General features: G+C 36.4%; 2 protein-coding genes across 2 annotated transcripts; one reads left to right on the forward strand and one right to left on the reverse strand.

Moving 5' to 3' along the window:
- The first annotated feature begins 740 nt into the window (after positions 1 to 740).
- Positions 741 to 3050, forward strand: LOC120163264 (amidase 1-like). Its single transcript, XM_039173238.1, has 9 exons — positions 741 to 919; positions 1105 to 1257; positions 1320 to 1444; positions 1529 to 1654; positions 1765 to 1947; positions 2018 to 2165; positions 2294 to 2462; positions 2571 to 2705; positions 2811 to 3050. The coding sequence occupies exons 1-9, from the start codon at positions 822 to 824 to the stop codon at positions 2961 to 2963; spliced, it is 1290 nt and encodes a 429-aa protein (XP_039029169.1). The 5' UTR covers positions 741 to 821; the 3' UTR covers positions 2964 to 3050.
- An 18952-nt stretch (positions 3051 to 22002) lies between these two features.
- Positions 22003 to 23189, reverse strand: LOC120163319 (NADPH-dependent aldehyde reductase 1, chloroplastic-like). The gene is made up of 3 exons (XM_039173286.1): positions 22978 to 23189; positions 22513 to 22889; positions 22003 to 22429 (listed from the first exon to the last, which is right to left on the reverse strand). The coding sequence occupies exons 1-3, from the start codon at positions 23101 to 23103 to the stop codon at positions 22048 to 22050; spliced, it is 885 nt and encodes a 294-aa protein (XP_039029217.1). The 5' UTR covers positions 23104 to 23189; the 3' UTR covers positions 22003 to 22047.
- Positions 23190 to 24940: the final 1751 nt, after the last annotated feature.

A 24940-nucleotide genomic window follows, 5' to 3' on the forward strand; every position in this document is an offset into this window, starting at 1 on the left:
GAGAAACTATTGATGAAGAGAAAATCAAGAGAAATGGATAGAAATCAACAAGCAAAATGAATGAGGAAGATGAAAGGAAGTTTGACTATGGAGGTTTTCGCTTTAGAGAATTTAGAGAGAAATAGGAGAGTGTTTAGATGAGAGAAACGAATTAAAATAAAATGAATGATATATTAGCAAATAAGAAGAAAATGAATCTAGTTAAAAATCAAGGAAAGATGAAGAGAAAATTCACGGTTGAAAATGGAGGGAATATGAACCAAATAGCCACTTGGTAAAATTAGTTTCATAGATCTTGACATTTGATATTTTTACATTTTAGTCACCAAAATACACATTTTCAAATTATTCAATTTAGTCACTTATAAAATTATTTAATTCAATTTAACAAAAATCATTTAACACTATTATAATAATATTTACAATTTAAAAATTCAGAAATAATATTTTTAACAATAATTCTAAAAAATATCCGACTATCAACCCGAATTACTAACTCGAATTTTGGAATGTTACAATAATCATATTTTCTGGAAATACATTGTCATTAATGCTCTCAATATTTGTTTAAAACTAGGAGATGTGGTCGGTGATTCAGTGCAGGTTTCACTAACAACCATTCAACAAGACAAAGACAACCTCATCCCAAAAAACCACCTACTCTACACGAGACAAAAGGGGTAGAAGTGTCATTATACTTAGAGAAAATGCTGACAAGGCAACCTAGTTTACCACTTATCTTCAAAGTGAGGGCCGTTCTTGCCTTGGCCAAACTTTCACTTATCTGACTGTGAAACAATTCGCAACGTGGAGAAACAAGCATGGAATCGGGAGCCTTCATGGAGAAATTCATTCTCCAACAAAATTCTTCCTCTCAGCAACTTCCCCTTAGTGGACTTACTTTTGCTGTTAAAGAAATGTAAGCCATCATCTTTTATAATTTTTTTTTCTTTTATGATTGCTGGAAAAGAAATGACAACAATGGTTACTGGATAATTCAAAGCATGCTTCTTGTTTAGATGTTCTTTAATGCTCATATGCCCATTTTCCGTTCCTTTTTATGCTCTGTGGGTAACTTTACAACTTACTAAAACTTGGGAATAGGTTTGATGTGGATGGATATGTCACTGGCTTTGGAAACCCTGACTGGAAAAGGACTCAATCTGCCGCCGTATCGACGGCACTGGCTGTTGTCGATGTCTTGAAGGGCGGTGCCACTTGTGTTGGCAGGACTGTCATGGATGAAATGGCATACAGGTTAGCATTAGAATATCTTTACATGTCTTCACCATATGTGAGTAATTGTTTCCCCTTTTCAGTATAAATGGGGAAAATATACATTATGGCACTCCCACAAATCCATGTGCACCAGATAGAGTACCTGGAGGATCTTCCAGTGGCTCTGCCGTTGCGGTAGGCGCAGGGTTCGTCGACTTCTCCCTAGGTGTGTGTTCTTCTTAAACAGGGACTACTTTTCTTTATTTTCTCCAGAGCTGTGTTTTTTAAGCGGTTTTGGTCTCTAACATAGGAACTGACACTGGAGGAAGTGTGAGAGTACCGGCATCTTATTGTGGAATTCTCGGGTTTAGGCCTTCACATGATGCCATTAGTACTTCCGGTGTTATTCCGATGTCCCAGAGTTTCGATACTGTCGGTAAGTATCTGATCAGAGCGTCTTCATAGCTTGTCTTTCTCAGAAATGTCTGAGAGAGATTTCAATTCTGATAAACCATACAACTACCCCTCACATGAGTTCTCATGTAGGATGGTTTGCTAGAGATCCTGCGGTTCTAAATCAAGTCGGACGTGTGCTGCTGCATTTACCTAATGTGTACCCTGCTGCACCTAGTCAGATTATTGTTCCCGAAGATTGCTTCAGCTTGTCGAGCATTCCGAGTGATCAAACAACACAAGTTCTCATAAGATCGGTGGAGAAGCATTTTGGAGGTACTAACCAAACTATTGGCATCTATCATAGGTGAACTTCACCCTGCAAACATTCATTTTACCGATGCAGGTCAAATTCTAAAGCATATAAATCTCGGAGACTATGTGAAGGAAAAAGTACCAAGTTTGCAGCATTTCATGCCTAAGGAGAATGAAGATCAAGCATATAATATACCGTCGTTGGCTGCCCTTTCAAGCTCGATGAGACTGCTTCAAAGGTGCAGAACATCCCAGAACTTTTAACTGATTCGTTCAACCCAAATGCTAATCCTCGTATCGTTCTGGGATCATACTAGATGAATAGCATTGCCTGTATCGATTCCTGAACTTAATTTCTATTTCATAGGTATGAATTCAAGAACAACCATGCTGAATGGATCACAACAGTGAATCCTAAATTTGGTCCTGGAATATCTGAGCGTATATGGGACGCCATTAGAGCACCGGACAAAAACATCGATGTCTGCCACTCCGTGCAAACTGAATTACGTGCTGCTCTTACAGATCTTCTTAAGGTACCTGCAACAACTTGCCAAAAAAGCAACAATGATTGTTTTTCATACAATTCTGTATAAAAACTGCTCATATTAGGGCCTTATATTAGATGGTTGAATCCATTTCAGGATGAAGGCATCCTTGTTCTGCCTACAGTTCCAGGTGAACCACCGAAGCTACAATCAGATCCGGCCTCACTCGAAGTGTTTCGTGCCAGAGCCTTCAGCTTGCTATCCGTCGCCGGAGTAGCCGGATTCTGTCAGGTCCTCTTTCCATCTCACTCTCCCCTCTCAATCACATACACTCACAAACCAGAAAACAATAAAAACAGCAGAAAAATATAGAAAATGATCATTGTTTTTTAACAGGTGAGTATTCCATTGAGGATGTGTAATAATTTGCCTATATCAATCTCCTTGGTGGCGAAACATGGTTCAGATGGTTTTCTGCTGAATGTAGTCGAGACTTTATATGAAACCATTCAACAAGAGGCTGGAGTTGCTCAGAGAATTACTAACTGAACTTTCATTGCCTCTTCCTTCTGTATAATTTGTGCCAATCCGTTTGATTTTGTATGACATAAAGTACGTTCAGGTCAATACTAAGGTCTAAATTAGAACTTAATTACCCACCAAGTCTAATGTTCCGCCAAAATTCAGGGGATTTGAACAAATATATTAAAACAAATGCTACATTATATTATATTTTATTTTTATAAAGGGTAAAATACACAAATAATACTTAATTGTAGAAGTTACTTTATTGAATCATTGACTATTAAAAATTACAAAATGATCATTCACCTATTTATACATTTCAAACTCATCCTTTTCCGTCAGCTAGAAGATAACCTACTGATTGGAATACGATGAAATTATATTTTAATGTTGTCTATTAATATCGTTGTTACTTTCAAATATTGGTTTGATGATATACTATTTTAGACACTAACTCGACAACATAATATAAATAGAAAGTCAATCCACAAAATACAACTTAAACAATTCAAAGATTAGATTTTATCATATAAAATCTAATATATATACTAAAATATTAAAATATATATATTTATATAATATATATACTAAAATATTAAATTTGACCCCTCAAGAGACGTGTATAATAAATTATTAAATTTGATTATCCTAGAGATCTATTAATTGGTTGAGTATTCAATATACTCATATTGTCTCTCTTCTTATGTTGGTTTAAATCTCGATATTTGTATTATAAATATAATACCTCTATATTTAATAAAAAAAATTGGTTGCCTCCAAAAATTATGTATATTAGTTTAGTATTTGGAAACTAATTGAATATTATTGGAATTGTTAGTTGCGCATGCTTAATAAACTGTTAAGGTGTCAGAGGTGGTTAGCTGAGCAGTTAAGGTTAGCTATACGATTAGACTAGCTTTGTAAAACTTTTATAAAAGCACGGTACTTGTATTCATAAAAGTCAAGAAATGTAATCAATACTTTCTCATTCCTCTTTTATATTTTCTCTAATATTCCAAGATGGTATCTTTTGCTAAAGTTTCTGGGGGAAGTCTTCTTTTCTTTCGTTGCGTAGAGTTTCTCCTTTGCGTAAAGTTGCTCGTTCTTTGTTAAGGGGTAGTGATTCTTCTCCTTTGATGGAATTCTCTGCAAGAAATGCCAAAGCACTCTCTAATAAAAAGGTGAACGTGATTCTTGACGAGATAAACTTCATTTTTTTTGGAAGCAACAAGTTCTGCTCACGGTACATAGTCATCGTCTTGAGAGATTGTTGAAAGATACGATGAGGTCTCCGCCTGAAACTGTGGTTAATGACGATGGTGAAATCATATCGAATGATTTGTATAAGGATTTTGTGGCTCAAGATAATGCTCTTGCATCATGGTTAGTTTTCACAATCAACCCTCAACTCTTGTCGCAGTTTGTGGGTGCAGAAACAACGCCAACTATTTGGAGTACGGTGCTTCAATTCTTTGGAAATCGTTCCACGACGGTTATTATCAGATTGTACTATAAGCTGCAGTCCTCAAGAAAGGTAATGATTCGATGAGGGTGTATCTAACTCGTGTTAAAGAGTCTTGTGATGCCATGTGTGGCAGCATGGTTTCACAGGCTGAGGATGTTGATAGTATATTGAAGGGTCTTCCTCGTGAGTATCAGCCATTTGTGGCGGTTATAACTATCACACGAGAATCTCTTACTCTTGAAGCAGTATATACCATGCTAATGGATGTAGAAATACAATTAGCTGGTTTTGGTGATCAACTTGATTTGTTGTTGATGAGTACAAATCTTGCCTAGGTACAGTTTCGGGCAAATCTATTAGTTATCTCGGTTGTCGACTAATTCTGGTGGTCGGTCTGGTGGAAGAGGCTGAGTTCGTGTTCGGTTGTAGTGTCAACTTTACGGTAAAAATGGGTATCTTTTAGATAGTTGTTGGCATCAATTTGATCAAGATTTTCCTGGTGTTCCAGGTGGTAGTAAATCGTATTCTAAAGATCAATCAGGGAATGCTTATTATTCCATGTGTGAAATCAGAAGTGTTGAATGTGAATTCTGCCATGCTCAGAGTAGTAGGTCCCAGGTAAACTCACATCCTCAAGCGCTTGTTCCAACAACAGCTCGTGAACAGTGGGTGGTAGATTTTGGTACCACACACCATGTTACACCAGATGGAGCAAATCTTGGTCATAAGGTTGACTACAATAGCCCAGGTAAGCTTGTTGTTGGCGATGGGGTTGCTTTAGATATTAAGTTAGTTGATAATGCCACTTTGTGCTCATCCTCTCGAGCTTTATTATTAAATGATTTATTATATGTGCGAAGAATAACCAAGAATCTTCTATATGTTTCAAAGCATGCTAGGGATAACAATGCTATCTTTGAGTTTCATGCGCATGAATGTTGTGTTCTTCTTCATGGGAGAGAGAATGGTGGCTTGTACTTATTTACTGTTGACCCTCAAATGAAAGCTCTTACGATAGTAGAAGCTAATTCCATGACTGCATCTCTTAGCACCTATAAGCTTTGGCATCGAATGTTGGGGCACCCCTCACATGATAGTTTGGTTAAAATTTGTAAAGAAATGAATGTAAATGTTTCAAATACTGTGAATAAAACGTGTGTTTCTTGCCACATGGGAAAAAACCACAAATTTCATTTTTTATGAGTCAAGTATTATGTATGACACTCCTTTTCGGTTTGTGTTTACATATTTATGGGGACATGCTCCGATTGTTTCGAATGGTTTTAAATATTATGTTACCTTTGTTGATGCTTGCACCCCCAAATGTAACCCCCTAGACTTGACCTGTACGCTAGACCCAAACCTAAGCGGTCACATATCCCATTCAGAGATTTTTTTTTCATTCTCTTCTATTTAAAATAACTTATAAAATATTAAAGGTAATACGAAACAAAATATTGATAATACAGATATATCCAAAACGATAGCAAAATATGTCACCAAATACAACTGGAAAACATATAGAGACATACGTTTGTACAAAATAAAAGTAGTTTATTTTCCTCTGATGCCAAATCTGCTAGCTTATAGTCTGTCGATATCTGAAAAAGGGTAAAAACTACATAATGAGCTAAAAAGCCTAGTGTGCTCTATACAGTGTATATAAAAACATACTGATAAAAATATTCTAGTAAAATCAGTTTATGCAAACATGTCGTTAAAAATATGAACACTACCCCCATCCCATCACAACAGAATGTGTAGGTTCCCCAGAACCATACAACCCCGGCACAACAGTAAGGCCCTGAGCACACAGCCGAGGAGCTTGCATATATTCTTCCTCCAACAATACCCCCAATGACAATAATCAACATGAATGCATCCGAGTGAAAACAATGATTAATCCTTTAAAAATGAAAATGTTTCATGCTTAAAATTCATATACAGAATTACGGAAAACAAAAGTCAAATCAGTAACGTACGGTAAATCATATATCAGATAAGCCATATTCAGAAATCAGGTATAAAAATATACCGTAACTAGAGATCATATCATAAGTGTTCCATAAATCATATATCAAATAAACGGTATTCAGATAGATATTTTAAAACAGTAAGGTAACACCTTCAGGAAACACACCTGTAACAGTTTGAGAAATCATATAGTGAAGCCTACTAATGGGTCTATCGATCACGCTCTGCTGCAGCGCTAGATCCTACGAATTGGAAAAATCCATATTGGAATCCTAAGATAAATAATCTTACTCTTTATTTAAATAATTTACGGAACCTATTGGTAATTCTCGTAGTACGCGGTTCGGACTGATCTGACGAACGAACAACACCGGACCTAACTGATCGTCGCTCAGGTGAAACACGAGTACCTTCATAAAATATCTTATTGAATTAATTCCATAACCATATCTCAAATAAATAATAAAAAATGCTAAAATACTAAGCATTTTTGAGTTAACAAGCTCGATTTGGGGATTTCGGGTCAGAATTTGGACAAACGGACTTCAGAATCAGATTTAGGACGTCAAAAAACATAAAATATGACCTTCCGAAAATTTGAATTCTTGGTCAAAGTCAAAGTCAACAGTTTTGACTAATAATTTGGAGACTTTCGGGTTCGAATTTGGTGAAACGAACCCCAAAATCGGATTCGGGATATCAAAAAATGTCTGGATAGGTATATTCGAAAAAGGTCAACAGCCGATTAATGGTCGATCAATGTCGGTCAAAGTTCTAGTCAAAGGAGGTCATGATCAAACATTTTACACAATTATCACCCCTTTTAAAAATATTTACGAAACTAACAACCTTTCAAAATATTTACAAAAATAACACCATTTTAAAAATATTTACGAAAATAACACCATTTTAAAAATATTTACGAAAATAACACACTTTTAAAAATATTTACAAAAATAACACCCTTTTAAAAATATTTACGAAAATAACACCCTTTTAAAAATATTTACGAAAATAACACCCTTTTAAAAATATTTACAAAACTAACACTCTTTTAAAAATAATTACAAAACTAACACCCGGTCAACGGTCAACGGGTCGGGTCAGGTCGGATCGGTCAAATCGGTTTGAACCGGTCAAACCGGTTTCAAGCTGGGCCGAAACTTCCCCACGCGCAGTGGCGATTTTGAAGCACTTACAAAGCTTGGTTCAAAATTTTGAACTGTGGAGAGCTCAATTTCAAGAGGTCGGAAATTTTGACCGCTTTACCTCTTCACGCGCCACCGTCGCCGGAGACAAGGAGGACACCGATGGACTCGAAATGGCACAAGAAACACGATGGTGCGGGAGGTGTCGAAAACGGATCAACGGTCGGAGATGAATTTAAGATTTTCTCGGCGGTGGTGCTAAAAAAACGTCGAGACTTTGACTCAAAATTCACGGCGTTTGGCAGCGTTTCGCTATAATTGGTTTACTGTGTTTTGTTCACAGGTCGAAGATGAACACGATGGTGGTTTCAATTTGACGATCTGAGGTCGGACGGCGTCGGAATCGGGTTTGAAAGTGAGAGTATATGAGGGATTTTATGAATTGGTTTCTGTGTTTTTCACGCATAAACCAATTCGTTTCCTTTAATACAAAAGCCTGCCGACACTTTTTGGGTTAATTCAGGGATTGGTCCCTAAATTTTCTTCAACTCTAAAACAAGCTACAAGTTTTAAAAACTTTCAATTTAATCCTTAAATTTTGCCAAATTACTTAATTAAATCCTCAAATTTTAATTAAATATTATTTTCAAATTTCCGGGTTGTTACAATTCTCCCCCTCTACAAGAAATTTCGTCCTCGAAATTTACCTTATGAAAATAGATGAGGAAATTGAGTCTCTATTGACTCCAATGTCTCCCAAGTAGCTTCTGAGGGGCTACGATTACTCCACTGAACTTTGACCATTGGAATATGCCTATTCCGAAGAACTCGCTCATCCCTTTCTAAAACCTTAACAGGCTCCTCCTCATATGACAAATCAGGTCTCAGTTCCACCTCATCAACTTGAATGATGTGATCTGGATCTGGACGATATCACCTCAGCATAGACACATGAAAAATATCATGAATACGACTGAGCTGGGGAGTCAACTCAAGCTGATAAGCAACAGGTCCAACTTTCTTCAGAATACGATACGACCCAATAAATCGCGGACTTAGTTTACCATTATGTCCAAATCTCAATACCTTCTTCCATGGAGATACCTTGAGAAAAACCTGATCTCTAACCTCAAACTCGATATCCTTACGTCTCTTATCTGCGTATGATTTATGCCTATCAAATGCCTCTTTTAAGCAATCACGGATCAACCTGACAGTATCTTTAGTCTCCCGAACCAAGTCTGGACCCAAAGTTTTTCTATCATTTAACTCTATCCAACATATAGGGGTACGACATCTACGTCCATACAGAGCCTCGTACGGTGCCATGCGAATACTTGCCTGATAACTATTATTATAAGCAAACTCAGCTAACGACAAGAAATCTTCCCAACTACCACAAAAATTAATCACACAACCCCATAACATATCCTCCAACACTTAAATAACTCGCTCAGACTGTCCATCAGTCTGTGGATGAAAAGTTATACTGCAATTCAAACGAGTACCCATAGCTTTGTGCAAAGCCTTCCAGAACCTGGAAGTGAATCTCGGATCTCGATCAAATATGATAGACGATGGAACACCATGAAGTCTAACAATCTCAGAGATGTACAATCTAGCCAGTTTGTCCAAAGAATAATTAACCCGGATAGAGATAAAGTGAGCTGACTTGGTGAGTCGATCAACAATCACCCAAATAGAATCCTTTTTGGAAGGAGTCAGAGGAAGACCATAAACAAAGTTCATCGTAATGTGCTCCCATTTCTACTCAAGAATATTAATTGATTGTAATAATCCAGAAGGATGTTGGTGTTCTGTCTTAACCTGCTGATAAGTCAAACACCTCGCCACAAAATCTGAAATATTCTTTTTCATACCAGTCCAAAAGTAGCGCTCATTGAGATTATTGTACATTTTGTCCCCGCTGGGATGCATAGCATAAGGACTACTATGAGCCTCCTAAAGAATAATCCGTCTTAACTCATCATCTTTAGGGATGCAGTAACGACTGTGAAAACACAAAATACCATCCCGATCCACAGTATACTCTAAACTCGATCCTTGCTTAACTTGTTCAATAATGGGAAGCAATGAGCTATCCAAAAGTTGTTTGGCCTTAATCTTTTATGCCAAAGTGGGTTTAACCTGCAACTCTGCTAACAGACTGTTATCATCAAATAAACTCAAGTTGGCAAATAAGGCTCTGAGATCTGATATCGCCTTATGGCTCAAGGTGTCTGCCACTACATTTGCCTTCCCTGGATGATATTCTATCTTAAATTTATAGTCCTTTAGAAGCTCCAACCAGCGACGTTGTCTCAAATTCAATTCTTTCTGAGTAAGCAGATACTTCAGACTCTTATGATCAGTATAGATATAACATTTTTCTCCGTAGAGGTAATGTCTCCAGATCTTTAAAGCAAAAACCACAGCAGCTAACTCCAGATCGTGAGTAGGATAGTTACACTCATGCGACTTTAATTGACGTGATGGATAAGCGATAATCTTCCCATCTTGCATCAAAACACATCCTAAACCAGAGTGAGAAGCATCACTGTAGACAGAAAAATATTTCTCAGATTCAGGCTGAATCAGCACTGGGGCTTGTGTTAGAACAATCTTCAGTTTCTCAAAGCTAGCTTGTTAGTTCTCATACCAAACAAATGGAACATCTTTCCTTAATAGTTTCGTTAGAGGAGCTGCAATAAGGGAGAACCCCTCAACAAAACGACGGTAGTAACTAGCTAAGCCCAAGAAACTACGGATCTCTGAGACATTCATGGGTTGCTTCCAGTTCAGAATAGCCTCCACTTTGCTCGGATCCACCCGAATGCCATCAGCAGAAACGATATGTCTAAGAAACGTCACTTTGCTGAGCCAGAACTCACACTTGCTCAACTTAGCGTATAATTTATTTTCCCTCAGAGTCTGTAGAATAATCATTAAATGATCCTCATATTCTACTTCAGTTCGAGAATACACCAGTATGTCATCGATGAACACAACTACAAACTGGTCCAAATAAGGTAGAAACACCTGATGCATCAGATCCATAAAAGCAGCAGGGGCATTTGTTAACCCGAATGACATCACTAAAAACTCATAATGCCCATACCGAGTACGGAAAGCAGTCTTTGGAATATCCGAATCTTTTACTTTGAGTTGATAATAACTAGACCTCAAGTCTATCTTTGAAAAAAATAGAAGCCCCTCGAAATTGGTCAAATAGATCATCGATCCTGGGCAGATGATTTTTTTTTAACTGTGAGCTTGTTCAGTTTCCTATAATCAATACAGAGTCCCAATGTCCCATCTTTCTTCTTGACAAAGAGAATTGGGGCTCCCTACGGTAATACATTGGGCCAGATAAATCCCCTATCCAGCAACTCTTGGAGTTGGACTTTCAGTTCCTTAAGCTCCTTTGGGGCCATACGATAAGGAGCCATTGAAACCGGAGTGGAACCAGAATAGACTTCAATCTCAAACTTGACTTCTCTATCCGGAGGTAATCTAGGCAACTCCTCGGGAAAAACATCAGGAAATTCCTTAACAATCCGAATGTCTTCAATATCAGATTGAGAACTCCTAGTGTCCAAAATATAAGCAAGAAGTACCTCGGAACATTTCTTGATCATCTTCTCCGCTGCCAAGGCAGATACAACATTCGTCAGAAATCCACGACGTTCCCCGATCATTACAATCTTTCGATTATCTGGGGTCTTCAGAACAGCTCTCTTGGTCTCAAAATCAATATTTACTCGATGTTTGTCCAACCAATCTATGCCGAGAATCAAATCAAACTCTTCCAAATGTAACTCTATCAGGTCGGACAGAAAAATCTCCCCATTGATCTCTATATGACACTCTCTAAAAATACGATCCAACACAATGGACTTGCCTAAGGGACTTTGAACTATCACTGAATGCTCAGTATTCTCAATAGGAATATTCAGACCCTCAGAAATGGAATATGATACATACGAATTGGTAGAACCACTATCAAGCAATGCAAAGTAGGGAACTGAATGAATAATAACAGTACCTGCAATCACAGTAGGCCCATCGCGATCCTGTCGAAGTCTAGCAGTGTAAACCAATGCAGGAGTCTGAACAATAGTCTGAGTACGAGTGGGAATACAAGCTAGTGTCTGAATTGTAGTAACTGACAATGGATAATCCTTTACAAAATGGTCACCATAACCATATTTAAAACATGTACCCAATTTTCTCTTGCATTCCCCAGGATGATGTTTCCCATAATAATTACATGGTTGCGACCCAGAAGAATTAACAGGTCTAGAAGGCTGAACAGCTGAAGAACCGGATGCCACAGGCCTGGATTACCGTCGGAGTTCTCAATATGATATTGAAGGCATCCGGATTGTTAAGGAATTTCCCGATGTTTTCCCCGAGGAGTTGCCTGGATTACCGTCGGATAGAGAGGTTGAGTTTGAAATTGAAGTCTATTCGGGTTCCACTCCAGTTTCAATGGATCCTTATCGTATGGCCTCAAATGAGCTTAAGGAACTGAAAATCCAACTTCAGGAGCTGTTGGACAGGGGATTTATTCGACCCAGTGTATCACCGTGGGGAGCCCCAGTTCTCTTTGTCAAGAAGAAAGATGGGACATTGAGACTCTGTATTGATTATAGGAAGATGAACAAGCTCACGGTTAAAAACAAATATCCTCTGCCCAGGATCGATGATCTATTTGACCAATTTCGAGGGGCTTCTATCTTTTCAAAAATAGACTTGAAGTCTGGGTATTATCAACTCAAAGTGAAAGATTCTGATATTCCGAAGACTGCTTTTCGAACTCGGTATGGGCATTATGAGTTTTTAGTGATGTCGTTCGGGTTAACAAATGCCCCTGCTGCTTTTATAGATCTGATGCATAGGGTGTTTCGACCTTATTTGGATCAGTTTGTAGTTGTGTTCATTGATGATATACTGGTGTATTCTAGAAGTGAAGCAGAACATGAGGAGCATTTAAGGATTGTTCTACAGACTTTAAGGGAGAATAAGTTATACGCTAAGTTGAGAAAGTGTGAGTTTTGGCTCAGCGAAGTGACTTTTCTTGGACATATCGTTTCAGCTGATGGCATTCGGATGGATCCAAGCAAAGTGGAGGCTATTCGGAACTGGAAGCAACCCATGAATGTTTCTGAGATCCGTAGTTTCTTGGGCTTAGCTGGTTACTACCGTCGATTCGTTGAGGGGTTCTACCTTATTGCAGCTCCTCTGATGAAACTATTGAGGAAAGATGTTCCATTTGTCTGGTCTGAGAACCAGCAAGCTAGCTTTGAGAAATTGAAGACTGTTCTAACCCAATCCCCAGTACTGATTCAGCCTGAATCTGGGAAAGATTTTTCTGTCTACAGTGATGCTTCTCACTCTGGATTAGGATGTGTTTTGATGCAAGATGGGAAGGACGTCGCTTATGCTTCGCGTCAGTTAAAGTCGCATGAGCGTAACTATCCTATTCACGATCTGGAGTTAGCTGCCGTGGTTTTTGCTTTGAAGATATGGAGACACTACCTATACGGAGAAAAGTGTTATATGTATACTGATCATAAGTGTCTGAAGTATCTGCTTACTCAAAAAGAATTAAATTTGAGATAGCGTCGCTGGTTGGAGCTTCTAAAGGACTATGATTTAGAGATAGAATATTATCCAGGAAAAGCTAATGTAGTGGCAAACGCCTTGAGCCATAAGACGATATCAGATCTCAGAGCCTTATTCGCTGACTTGAGTTTATTTGATGATAACAGTCTGTTAGCAGAGTTGCAGGTTAAACCCACTTTAGCCGAGGAGATTAAGGCCAAACAACTTCTGGATAGCTCATTACTTTCCATTATTGAACAAGTTAAGTAGGGAACGGGTTCAGAGTATACTGTAAATTAGGATGGTATTTTGTGTTTTCACGGTCGTTACTGTGTACCTAAAGATGATGAGTTTAGACAGGTTATTCTTCAGGAGGCTCATAGTAGTCCTTATGCTATGCATCATGGCGGAGACAAAATGTACAATAATCTCAAGGAGCATTACTTTTGGACTGGTATGAAAAAGAATATTTTAGATTTTGTGGCGAGGTGTTTGACTTGTCAGCAGGTTAAGGCAGAACACCAGCATCCATCTGGATTGTTACAGTCAATTAAGATTCCTGAGTGGAAATGGGAGCGCATTACGATGGACTTCGTTACTGGTCTTCATCTGACTCCTTCCAAAAAGGATTCTATTTGGGTGATTGTTGATCGACTCACCAAGTCAGCGTACTTTATCCCTATCCAGATTAATTATTCTCTGGATAAACTGGATAAGTTGTACATTTCGGAGATTGTTAAACTTCATAGTGTACCATTGTCTATCATATCTGATCGAGATCCGAGGCTCACTTACAGGTTCTGGAAAGCTTTGCACGAGGCTCTGGGTACTCGTTTGAATTTTAGTACATCTTTTCATCCTCAGACTGATGGACAGTCTGAGAGAGTAATTCAGGTGTTAGAGGATATATTACGGGTTTGTGTGATTGATTTCCATGGTAGTTGGGAAGATTTTTTGCCATTAGCTGAGTTTGCTTACAATAATAGTTACTAGGCAAGTATTCGCATGGCACCGTACGAGGCTCTGTATGGACGTAGATGTCGTACTCCTATATGTTGGACAGAGTTGCATGATAGAAAAACTTTGGGTCCAGACTTGGTTCGAGAGACTGAAGATACTGTCAGATTGATCCGTGATCGCTTAAAAGAGGCATTTGATAGGCAGAAATCATACGCAGATAAATGATGCAAGGATATCGAGTTTGAGGTTGGAGATCAGGTTTTTCTCAAGGTATCCCCATGGAAGAAGGTATTGAGATTTGGACGTAAGGGTAAACTGAGTCCGCGATTTATTGGGTCGTATCGTATTTTGAAGAAAGTTGGACCTGTTGCTTATCAGCTTGAGTTGCCTCCTCAGCTCAGTCGTATTCATGATGTTTTTCATGTGTCTATGTTGAGGCGATACCGTCCAGATCCGGATCACATAATTCAGGTTGATGAGGTAGAGCTAAGACCTGATTTGTCATATGAGGAGGAGCATGTTCAGGTTTTAGAGAGGGATGAACGAGTTCTTCGGAATAGGCGTATTCCAATGGTCAAAATTCAGTGGAGTAATCGTAGTCCCTCAGAAGCTACTTGGGAGACATAGGAGTAAATGGAGGCTTAATTTCCTCATCTATTTGCATAAGGTAAATTTCGAGGATGAAATTTCTTGTAGAGGGGGGGAATTGCAACAACCCGGAAATTTTAAAAAAATATAATTGTAAATTGAGGTTTTAATTAAGTAATTTGGTGAAATTTAAGGACTAAATTAAAAGATTTTTAAAATTTGTAGCTTATTTTAGAGTTAAAGAAAATTTAAGGACCAAGCCCTGAATTTACCCAAGAAAAGTTGGTGAAGTTTGGTATTATATACGGAAATTGGTTTCTGAAAAAAATCAGAAACCAATTGCTCCTAAATTGAGCCTAAACTTCCTTCCCTAACGTCAACTTCCGACAACGATCCCGACGCCGTCCAAATTCCGATCGTCGTTTTGAAACCACCATCGTGTTCATCATCGAACGAGGAACAAACCCCTTAAATCAATTGAAGCGAAACGCTGCCAAACACCGGGAATTTCCAGTCAAAGTCTCGACGTTGTTTTAGCTCAATCGCCGAGAAAATCTTAAATTCATCGTCGATCGTTGCTCCGTTTACGACACCTCCCGCACCATCGTGTTCCTTGTGTCGTTCCGAGTTTGCCGGTGTCATCCTAGGTCTCCGTCGACGGTGGCGCGTGGGGAGGTGAAGTGGTTAAAGTTTCCGATTTGATGAAATCGAGCTCTCCGCCGTTCAAAAATTTGAACCGAGCTTTGTAAGTATCTCGAAATCGCTCAAAATAATTTTTAAGAATTTTTTCATGAATACGCTGCCAGAAGAGCCCTCACTCGCCCCCACGCGCCGCCACTGTGCGTGGGGAAGGCAAAAACGACCGGTTTGACCGGTTTTTCAAAGGGTTTGATCGGTTTGACCGGTTTTGACCCGACCCGACCCGTTGACCGTTGACCGTTGACCATTGATCGGGTGATATTTTAGTAATTAATTCGAAATAGGTGTTATTCTAGTAATTAATTCAAAATGGGTGCTATTTTAGTAATTAATTCAAAATAGGTGATATTTTAGTAATTAATTCGAAATAGGTGTTATTTCAGTAATTCATTCGAAATGGGTGCTATTTTAGTAATTATTTAAAAAAGAGTACTATTTCTGTAAAATGGTTGACAGTTTATTGACCTCCTTTGACCAAAACTTTGACCGGCTTTGACCAGCTATTAAACGACTGTTAATCTTTTCCGAATATACCTATCCTGACAGTTTTCGACGTCCCGAATCCATTTCGCCAAATTCGAACCCGAAAGTCTTTAAATTGTCAGTCAAACCCGTTGACTTTGATTTTGACCAAGAATTCAAAATTTCGGAAGGTCATACTTTATGTTTTTCGACATCCTGAATTTGATTCCAAAGTTCGTTTTGCCAAATTCTGACCCGAAATCTCCGAATTGAGCATGTGAACCCAAATAGGCTTAGTATTTTAGTATTTTGATTATTTATTTGAGATATGGTTAAGGAAATGATTAAGTAAGATATTTTATGAAGGTACTCGTGTTTCACCTGAGCGAGGATCAGTCAGGTCCGGTGTTGTTCGTTCATCAGATCAGTCCGAACCGCGTAATACAAGAATTACTCGTAGGTTTATGTATATGATTTAAATAAAGATTAAGATTATTTATATTAGGATTCCAATATGGATTTTTTCGATTCGTAGGATCTAGCGCAGCAGCAGAGCGTGATCGACTAACCCAGTAATAGGCTTCCCTATCTGATTTCTCAGACTGTTACAGGTGTGTTTACTGACGGTGTTATCTTACTGTTTTAAACTATCATATTAATGGTTTCGGATTTATGATGATGTTGAATATTATTACAACATGATACCTGTTTTATGAATACTGGTTACCGACACCTGATTTACCGGATATTACTGATATGATGTATGGTTTCTGTAATTTCTGCATATGATTTTTAAGCATGAACCATTTTCATGTTTTAGTAGATTAATATTTATTTCACCTAAATACATACATGTTTATTTCTGTCATTGGGATATTATTGAGGGAAGTATTTCAGGCTCCTTTGTTGTGTTCTCAGGGTAAGTCCTTACTGGTGTGCAGGTGGGTGTATGGTTCTGGGGAACCTACACGTTGTAGTGATTGGAGTGACTGGATGGGGAAGTTATTACTGCAGGCTCCTTTGCTGTGTGCTCAGGGTAAGTCCTTACTGGTGTGCAGGTGGGTGTATGGTTCTGGGGAACCTACACATTGTAGTGATGGAAGTGACTGGATGGAGACGTTATTATTGCAGGCTCCTCGGCTTCGTGCTTAGGGTAAGTCCTTACTGGTGTGCATGTGGGTGCATGTTTCGAGAAAATATATAAAAAATAGAAACCAGAGTGATTGAATGAAAATAATGTTCATATTTTAAAATATGTTTAATAACCGATTTTATTGGAATATTTTATTTGTATGTTTTTATACACTGTTTGGAGCACACTGGCCTTTTTAGCTCATTCTATAGTTTTTAACTTTTTCAGATAACAGCAGACCATAAGCTAGCAGATTTGGCATCAGGGGAGATCAACTACTTATTTTGTACGAACGTATATCTCTATATGTTTTTCATTTTATGTTTGGTGACATGTATTTGCTATCGTTTTGAATATATTTGTATTATTTATATTTTGTTATGTATTATATCTAATGTATTAAAAGTTGTTTTAAAAAAAAAACTCTGAATGGGATATGTGACCACTTAGATTTGGGTCTAACTTATAGACTGGGTCTGGAGGGTTACAAAACCTTTCCGACCCTCTTTGCAAATCGTTCTGGTTGTCGATCCGAGCTTTCGAAAATCCTAATAACCTGGATGGTTCTCTTCAAAGGCATAAAGCCTGGTTGGTCGCAAAAGGTTACTCGCAGGTTCCTGCCTATGATTTTAAAGATACCTTCAGTCCAGTTGCAAAGTTTGCCACGCTGAATGTTATCCTTTCGCTTGTTGTTACTAAGAACTGGCCTCTGCATCAAGTAGATGTGAACAACGCTTTCTTGAATGGAGATTTGTCTGTAGATATATTCATGCAACATCCTCCAAGGTTTGAAGAATGTGATGCTAATAGCTCTTGTCTTGTGTGTAAGCTTCACAAAGCCTTATATGGTTTTCGCCAAGCGCCGAGGAATTGGCATGATAGGCTTAAGGCCATTCTTGAGCAAATTGGGTCTGTTGAATCACGAGCAGATGTGTCGCTCTTTGTGAAGCGTATGGATAGTTGATATACGTTTGTTTTGGTTTATGTTGATGACATAATAGTTATTAGTGAGTATAGGGATGATATTGAAAGGGTGATCCAACTCTTGAAAGGTGATTTCTCACTCAAGGATTTGGGTGAACTGAATTTTTTAATTGGCATTCAAGTTAAAATGAGTAACAGCAAGCTTGCTCTCTCTCAAATGAAGTATATCCTTGAGTTGCTGGAATGGAAAAATATGACAAATGTCAATCCAGCTGTCACTCGTCAAAACCGAGTCAAGAAGCAGGGTCATTGTTGTCCTATGCTCGTGAGTATCGAAGTATTGTTGGTGCACTTTTATACGTCTGCCACACTAGACATGACGTTGCGTTCAGCGTGAATAAGGTCGCTCAATACATGCATGCACCTCGTGAGTCTCATTTGGAGACAGTCAAATAAATACTTTGATATTTGGTTGGTACCTTGGACTACGATATCAAGTTCTTGACTGATGAAGCAGGACTAAAGATTGTGGCCTTTGTTGATATTGACTGGGGTCGCAATGCTGATGATCATAGGTTGATTCTAGTAATACGATGTTCATCGAAAAGTGTCATGTGGTCTAGAGCTCAAGGAAGCAGAAGACTGTTTCAAGGTCGACCATGGAGGCAAAATATTGAAGTGTCGCAAATGCAGCGGCTGAAGTAACCTGGGTTAGTGCACTACTAGCTAATTTAGGTGTGAAGCAACATGAAGAGCCGACTATATGGTGTGACAATACCAGCGCCATTGTTATGAACGTAAATCCAGTTTACCATGCTCAGTCTAAACATTGGGATATGTATATTCATTTTATTAGAGAAAAGGTTGCTGCTAAAATGTTTCGCGCCAGTTATGTTCCGGTCGGTTATCAGATTGCACATATGTTCTCATAAAACCTTTTATCTAAAACCATGTTTAAAGTATTCAGGGACAAGGTATGTGTCTTACCTTGTTAACGCATGAGGAGGAGGAAGTAGAGAAAATATTGGAATAGTTAGTTGCACGTGATTAATAAGTTGTTAAGGTGTTAGAAGTGGTTAGCTGAGCAGTTAAGGTTAGCTATACGGTTAAACTAGATGTGCAAAACTTTTATAAAAGCATTGTATTTGTATTCAGAAAAAGTCAAGAAATATAATCATTAATTTCCTATTATTCTTTTATATTTTCTCTAATATTCCAAGAAATATCAATTTTCTTTTGTCATTTTTTATTTCAAAATACAAAAAAAAAATTATGTTTTTCATCTTTAGTTATCTATCCTCTTTGAATTATTCGTCTTCTTTAAGTTGATAACTTCAATAAAAATATAAAGTGTCTTATCTCAATTGAAGATAATTTTTTTAAAAAATATTTTTTAATTTAATAAATATTTATGATTTTATTTTATATATATATTACGTGGGTTCATGAATTTTAATCTTTAAAAAGATTTACACATACACACATGCATGTGCACGCATGCGCACGCACACACACTCATCCTATGTCTCCAGTTGTTGAGGTTGAAAATGTTAATCTTTTGTTTATAAAATGTGATACTGAGTTACGTAAGTCAATGTAAGAATATCTAGTTAATAAACGAGATTAAATTTGACTTGAGTGCATGTCTGTATCAAATATATTCCTCTAATTATCAATTTTCTAAAGAAAAACATGATAGCGTTATTAAATTTTTTGGTTTGCTAAAAAAAATTAAATACCCCTTAGAAAATAATGTTGAGTTTGTCATTGACTGTCATTGCACAAAATGGTTGGCAACCGTATTATGATGAATTGTTTATTGAACTTAAGGTTAGTGTTTTCTTTTGGGAACTTAGTGTAAAGTAGAGATGTATGTCGGTGTGTAACTGTATTCATGTAACAGAAAGAGACAATTATTCGTCACCAAAATGAAGAGTATGCTTTTTAGAAAGGCCGATCAAAGCAAAAAATGCTTAAGCTTAAAGAGCTGGTGGAAAAATCACATGAAGATCATATTAGGCGACTTATTAAGATGGTATTTGTTAATTTCTTGATGCATATTTTATCTGTTTTTACATCTCATTTTTATAAATTGTTGTTAATCTGTGATGTTTATTCATGAAACTCTAAGCATGAATTAATGAATAATGGTATTTCCATAAGTTGAGTTAAAAATGAAGAAGTCGGCCGCTAGACTCAAACAATAGTTGAAAGAGGAGTGAGTGGCATGTAAGAAGGTTGAAAAAAGCATTAAATGAGGAAATTCGCAAGCTTAGGGTGGATCTAGAAAGAAGTACTAAGGGAGAATGAAGAGTACCGCGGGAAAAAAAGCCGAAAGCAAGTGTATCATTCTCTGATTTTGGAAAAAAAAGCCGAAAGCAAGTGTATCATTCTCTGATTTTACTATTGACGTAACTGCAAAAATTGCCACTTAAATTTCTAGAGTTATTAGTAATGTTGTGTACCCAAAATTATTGACATGAATGAAATAGAGCTGAGAATGGAGTTTCAAAACAAATGGAAAAATATTTTAATGATCATAAAATAATAAATTTAATAAAATATAAATATATAAAATTATTAAATATGATCATATCATATATCATATATATAATATAACAAGGTGAAGTAAGAATTTAAATTTTTTAAAAATTGGCACTTCAATTAAAATTTTAAAAATATATTTTAAAAAATCTAAAATTAAATTTTTAATGCATTTTAAAATTTTCATGAGATTATTTCCTATATTTTTAAAAAATATAGTTTTAAATATATTAATATTTAAATTTAAATTACGATAGTATTAAATTTGAAATAATTTATTCTCAAAGTATATACAATTATTGTATATTAAATTTATTATGTAAGTCTAATTATGGACTGATCAATTTTAGTATAAGTCTAATTATAGACTAATCAAATTTTAGGAATATAAGTTACAATTATCAAATTTTGTGGATTGGATTAGGCGTAAGAATACATATTACAAATTTTAGTTTCTTATATAAATTAATTTAAAACAGATATTAGAAATAAACATTTGATGTTTTATGTTTTATTTAGTGAAGATCCCTAGTTTCTTCTTAGATATCCCAAGGACCATAGGTGTTTTGTACACAAACACTTTGTTGATACCGGTATCCCTTGGTGAATTCATTCGACAAGCAAGACGCCAAGTGCAACAACTCCCGCTAACTGCAACTGAAACGACGTATTCGACAAGCGGGACAACACGAAACCGGCCCATTCGACAAGCGGGACGCCAAGTGCAACAACACCAACAGCGACCACCCAATTGATTTCGAATTTCTTCTAATACCTAAGAGTCTTTCTTCCTTTCTTCTAAACCTCCATGTTGAGGAATTTCTTGTGGATTAAGATGCACCATGTATTGTCGATGAATATTCGATTCCTATTAATACCTAAGATTTGAAGACTTTTAATACCTAAGATTCTTGGTTTGATTTGAAGAGAATAGAGAGAAACAGATTTGATTCGAAGAGAATAGAGAAACCAGTTATTCTTTCTTTGTAATTGTTATGATTCTTTTTTTTGATTTGAAGAGAACAGAGAGAAACTGTTTATTCAATTCCTTCTAATACCTAAGATTCTTTGTTTGATTTGAAGAGAATAGGGAGAAACCGTTTATTGTTATGATTGTTGGTATTCGTTCTGCATCATCCGATTTCATGATTGTTTTATATTAAATTTATATAAAATTTGGTATATATTAATTGTTATATATTAAATTTATTATATTTATAAAAAAAAATTGGTATATCTTAGTTGTATATTAAATTTATTATATAAGTCTAATTATGGACTGATCACATTTTAGGAATATATGGTACGAACTTACAATTATCAGATTTTATGGATTGGACTAGGTGTAAGAATTACAGATTACAAATTTTAGTATGTTGTATAAATTAGTTTAAATCACATATGGAAGTAAACATGTAATCTTAGTTTAAATGAGATATCAGAAGTAACATTTGATCTTTTATTTAGTGAAGGTCCATGGTTTCTTCATAGAGATCCCAAGAACCATAAGTGTTTTCTACACAAACACATTCCACTCTTGCTCTTAGTATTAAGCCTGCATTCACTAAACCAGAGAGCTGCGTTTAAAGCTATACGGCAGCCATATCAAGCATTCACGACGGTGCCGCCGTTGGGATGAAGGACTTGACCGGTTATGTAGGAGGAGCAGACATTACAGGCAAGAAACACATAGCACGGTGCTACTTCAATAGGATGACCAGCTCTCTTCATCGGCACTTCACTTCCAAACTGGGTTGTCTTCTCTTCGTTAAACGATGCCGGTATCAGTGGAGTCCATATCGGCCCCGGTGCGACACCATTCACACGGATGCCTCTGTTCACTAGCTGAAGTGCAAGGCCCCTAATGAATGCCACAATGGCTCCCTTGGTTGCTGTGTAATCAAGTAGCGAAGCATTCCCTTTGTATGCATTCACCGATGTCGTGTTTATTATCGAGCTGCCTTCCTTCATGTGCTTCAAAGCATGCCTGCAAAAAGTATCACATCGGACAATAATCGATTTCGCGGTATTCGATCAAAGCATCCATTGTACTCGATTAATTTTAGTTACCTGGTCATGAAGAAATAAGAAAAGATGTTGGTCCTAAACACCCTTAAAAGCCTTTCCTCATCAATCTCCTCCACACTGCTTGTCTCGTACTGCTCCGCAGCGTTGTTAATCAGGATATCAATCTGACCGTACGCTTTCGCGACGTCATTGACGACCTTTTTGCAGTTCTCGTCGAACCCCAAATCAGTCGGTACAGCCATAGGATCCTTTGCGTCTGCCGTCTTTTCCTTTTTCAGCATCTCGAGAGTGTCCTTTGCGTCCTTGTCCTCCTGGCCCTTCACATACGTGAAGGCCACGGTTGCACCCTCTTTGGCAAATAGGATACAAACCGACCGGCCGATACCGGAATCGCCACCGGTAACTAACGCCACCTTTCCCTACAAAAAAAGAAGAAAAAATTATTCACACAAAACATACATTTGGGAAAATTATTTCGTACAGGAAATGTTATAAAATGATCATTACTTGAAGCTTGTTCGAAGGCTTGTAATCGGGGCTGCTGAAATGAGGGACAGGGTTCATAACATGTTCTTTTCCTGGTTGTGAATCTTGTTTCTGAGGAGGCTGCTGCTGCTTACCATCAGAAGACATTTCGGTCCCGAACAATCTAACGATTTTCTTAGGAAAATTATTTCGACGAACTATGAACTGGGATTTGTTTGGATACCAAGAAAATACTGGAGAATTAACTAGTGAAGGAGAAAACATATATAGAATGGTGGGATTTTGATCCTCATGCAACTTATGTGTGAGCTGATGCAATCATACAAACGCTAATATAAAACGGTGGGGTTTCAGGTGGACACGTGTAACCAAGTGGCAGAGGGAAATGTCGACGTGCCATGTCAGCCTGCATGCAGTGGACACGTCAGTGGAAACGGACTTTTTTTTTTTGGTTGAGTGGAACCCAATTGTGAATTGAACTTTGCATCATATAAAAAAAAATGAAAAGCCTGCGAAGTGGCATCATTAGAGTAGGAATATAAATTACACTTACTATTATGTTTTTGTTGTATTATATTTATTATAATTACGAATATGATGAATATATTATAATTATTATAAATATTGCAGTTACGTAATAATAATTTCGAATGATACTATTATTTTAATAATATATTATTATTTAAATTTTTATAAGTAGACGAATAGATTAATTTGATTGAATTAGATTAAAATTTTTAATGTATTCAAATTGATTATAGGTTTCAAAAGCTTGAATTGAATAATTTAATTAAAATTAGTAAATTTTTTAATCAAAAAAATATTTGTATATAATTTAATATAAATTTAAATATTTAGATATAAAATAATTAATCCAAATAATTTAATTAATTAAACATGGATATTTAATTTTACTCTTATAATTTTTTTGTTTTATAAATAAATCCTAAAAAAAGTAAAAACATAAAAATTCTCAGTTCGATATTTAGTTATCTCCATTTGGATAATTCAATTTTACAGTAAATAAGTTCGATTTATTTAATTTTATTATTTAATTAATGAGTTAAGTACACCAATGATCTCTTTATAGAGTGTTGTTTTGTTGAGCCCCTATTTATTAAAAGTTAAAAATAATCCTCCGACTATAGGACGTTATTTTGTTGAATCTCCCATCTATTAAAGTTATAAAATGGTCACATGACTATTCATATATTCCAAACTCGTCCTTTTATGTTAAAAATATTAACAACAACTTGAGTTGGATGTTATCATGCTGATAGGATATGATAAAATTTGATCTCAGAATCTCAAATGGCTATCGTATCTCAGTCAACAAGTTAACGTCCAGCTCAGACACTGTTATTTTTTAACAAAAAGGGACGATTTTGGAACATATGGATAGTCAGATTGTCATTTTGTAACTTTTAATAATTGAGACACTCAACAAAGTAACTCCCAATAATTGAAGGACCATTTTATAACTTTTAATTGTTAAAAAACTCAACAAAATAATACATTATAATTGAGGATCATTTATATACTTTACCATTGATTAGTTTACTCATTTATATACTTTACCATTGATTAATTTACTCAATTACTCGAGTGTGTACACACCTGTTACACACTTATTCTAACAGCTCTATTTATAGATGTATGATTTAACAAATTTATTTCATGAATATTTTTAGTATACAGTTAACAAGATCATAAAGAAAATATTAAATCACGTGACACACTGAAACACGTTATTAGTATGATATATTGGTGTACACCATGGATTAAATAATCCTTATTAAATAAATATGAAAAAATATAATATATCCACAATTAATTTTTTACTATCATCTAGTTTAAATTTTAATATGAATATAATTAAAAGTAAACTATACCACTAACCACTCAACTATAGCTCCTTTTCACTTTGACCACTATTTTTGAATTCTTGTCAAACAGACCACTAAATTATTTAAATGCATTCAAT

This window comes from Hibiscus syriacus, unplaced genomic scaffold (genome assembly GCF_006381635.1).
Source record: "Hibiscus syriacus cultivar Baekdansim isolate YM2019G1 unplaced genomic scaffold, ASM638163v2 tig00111440_pilon, whole genome shotgun sequence".
Classification (NCBI taxonomy): Eukaryota; Viridiplantae; Streptophyta; class Magnoliopsida; order Malvales; family Malvaceae; genus Hibiscus; species Hibiscus syriacus.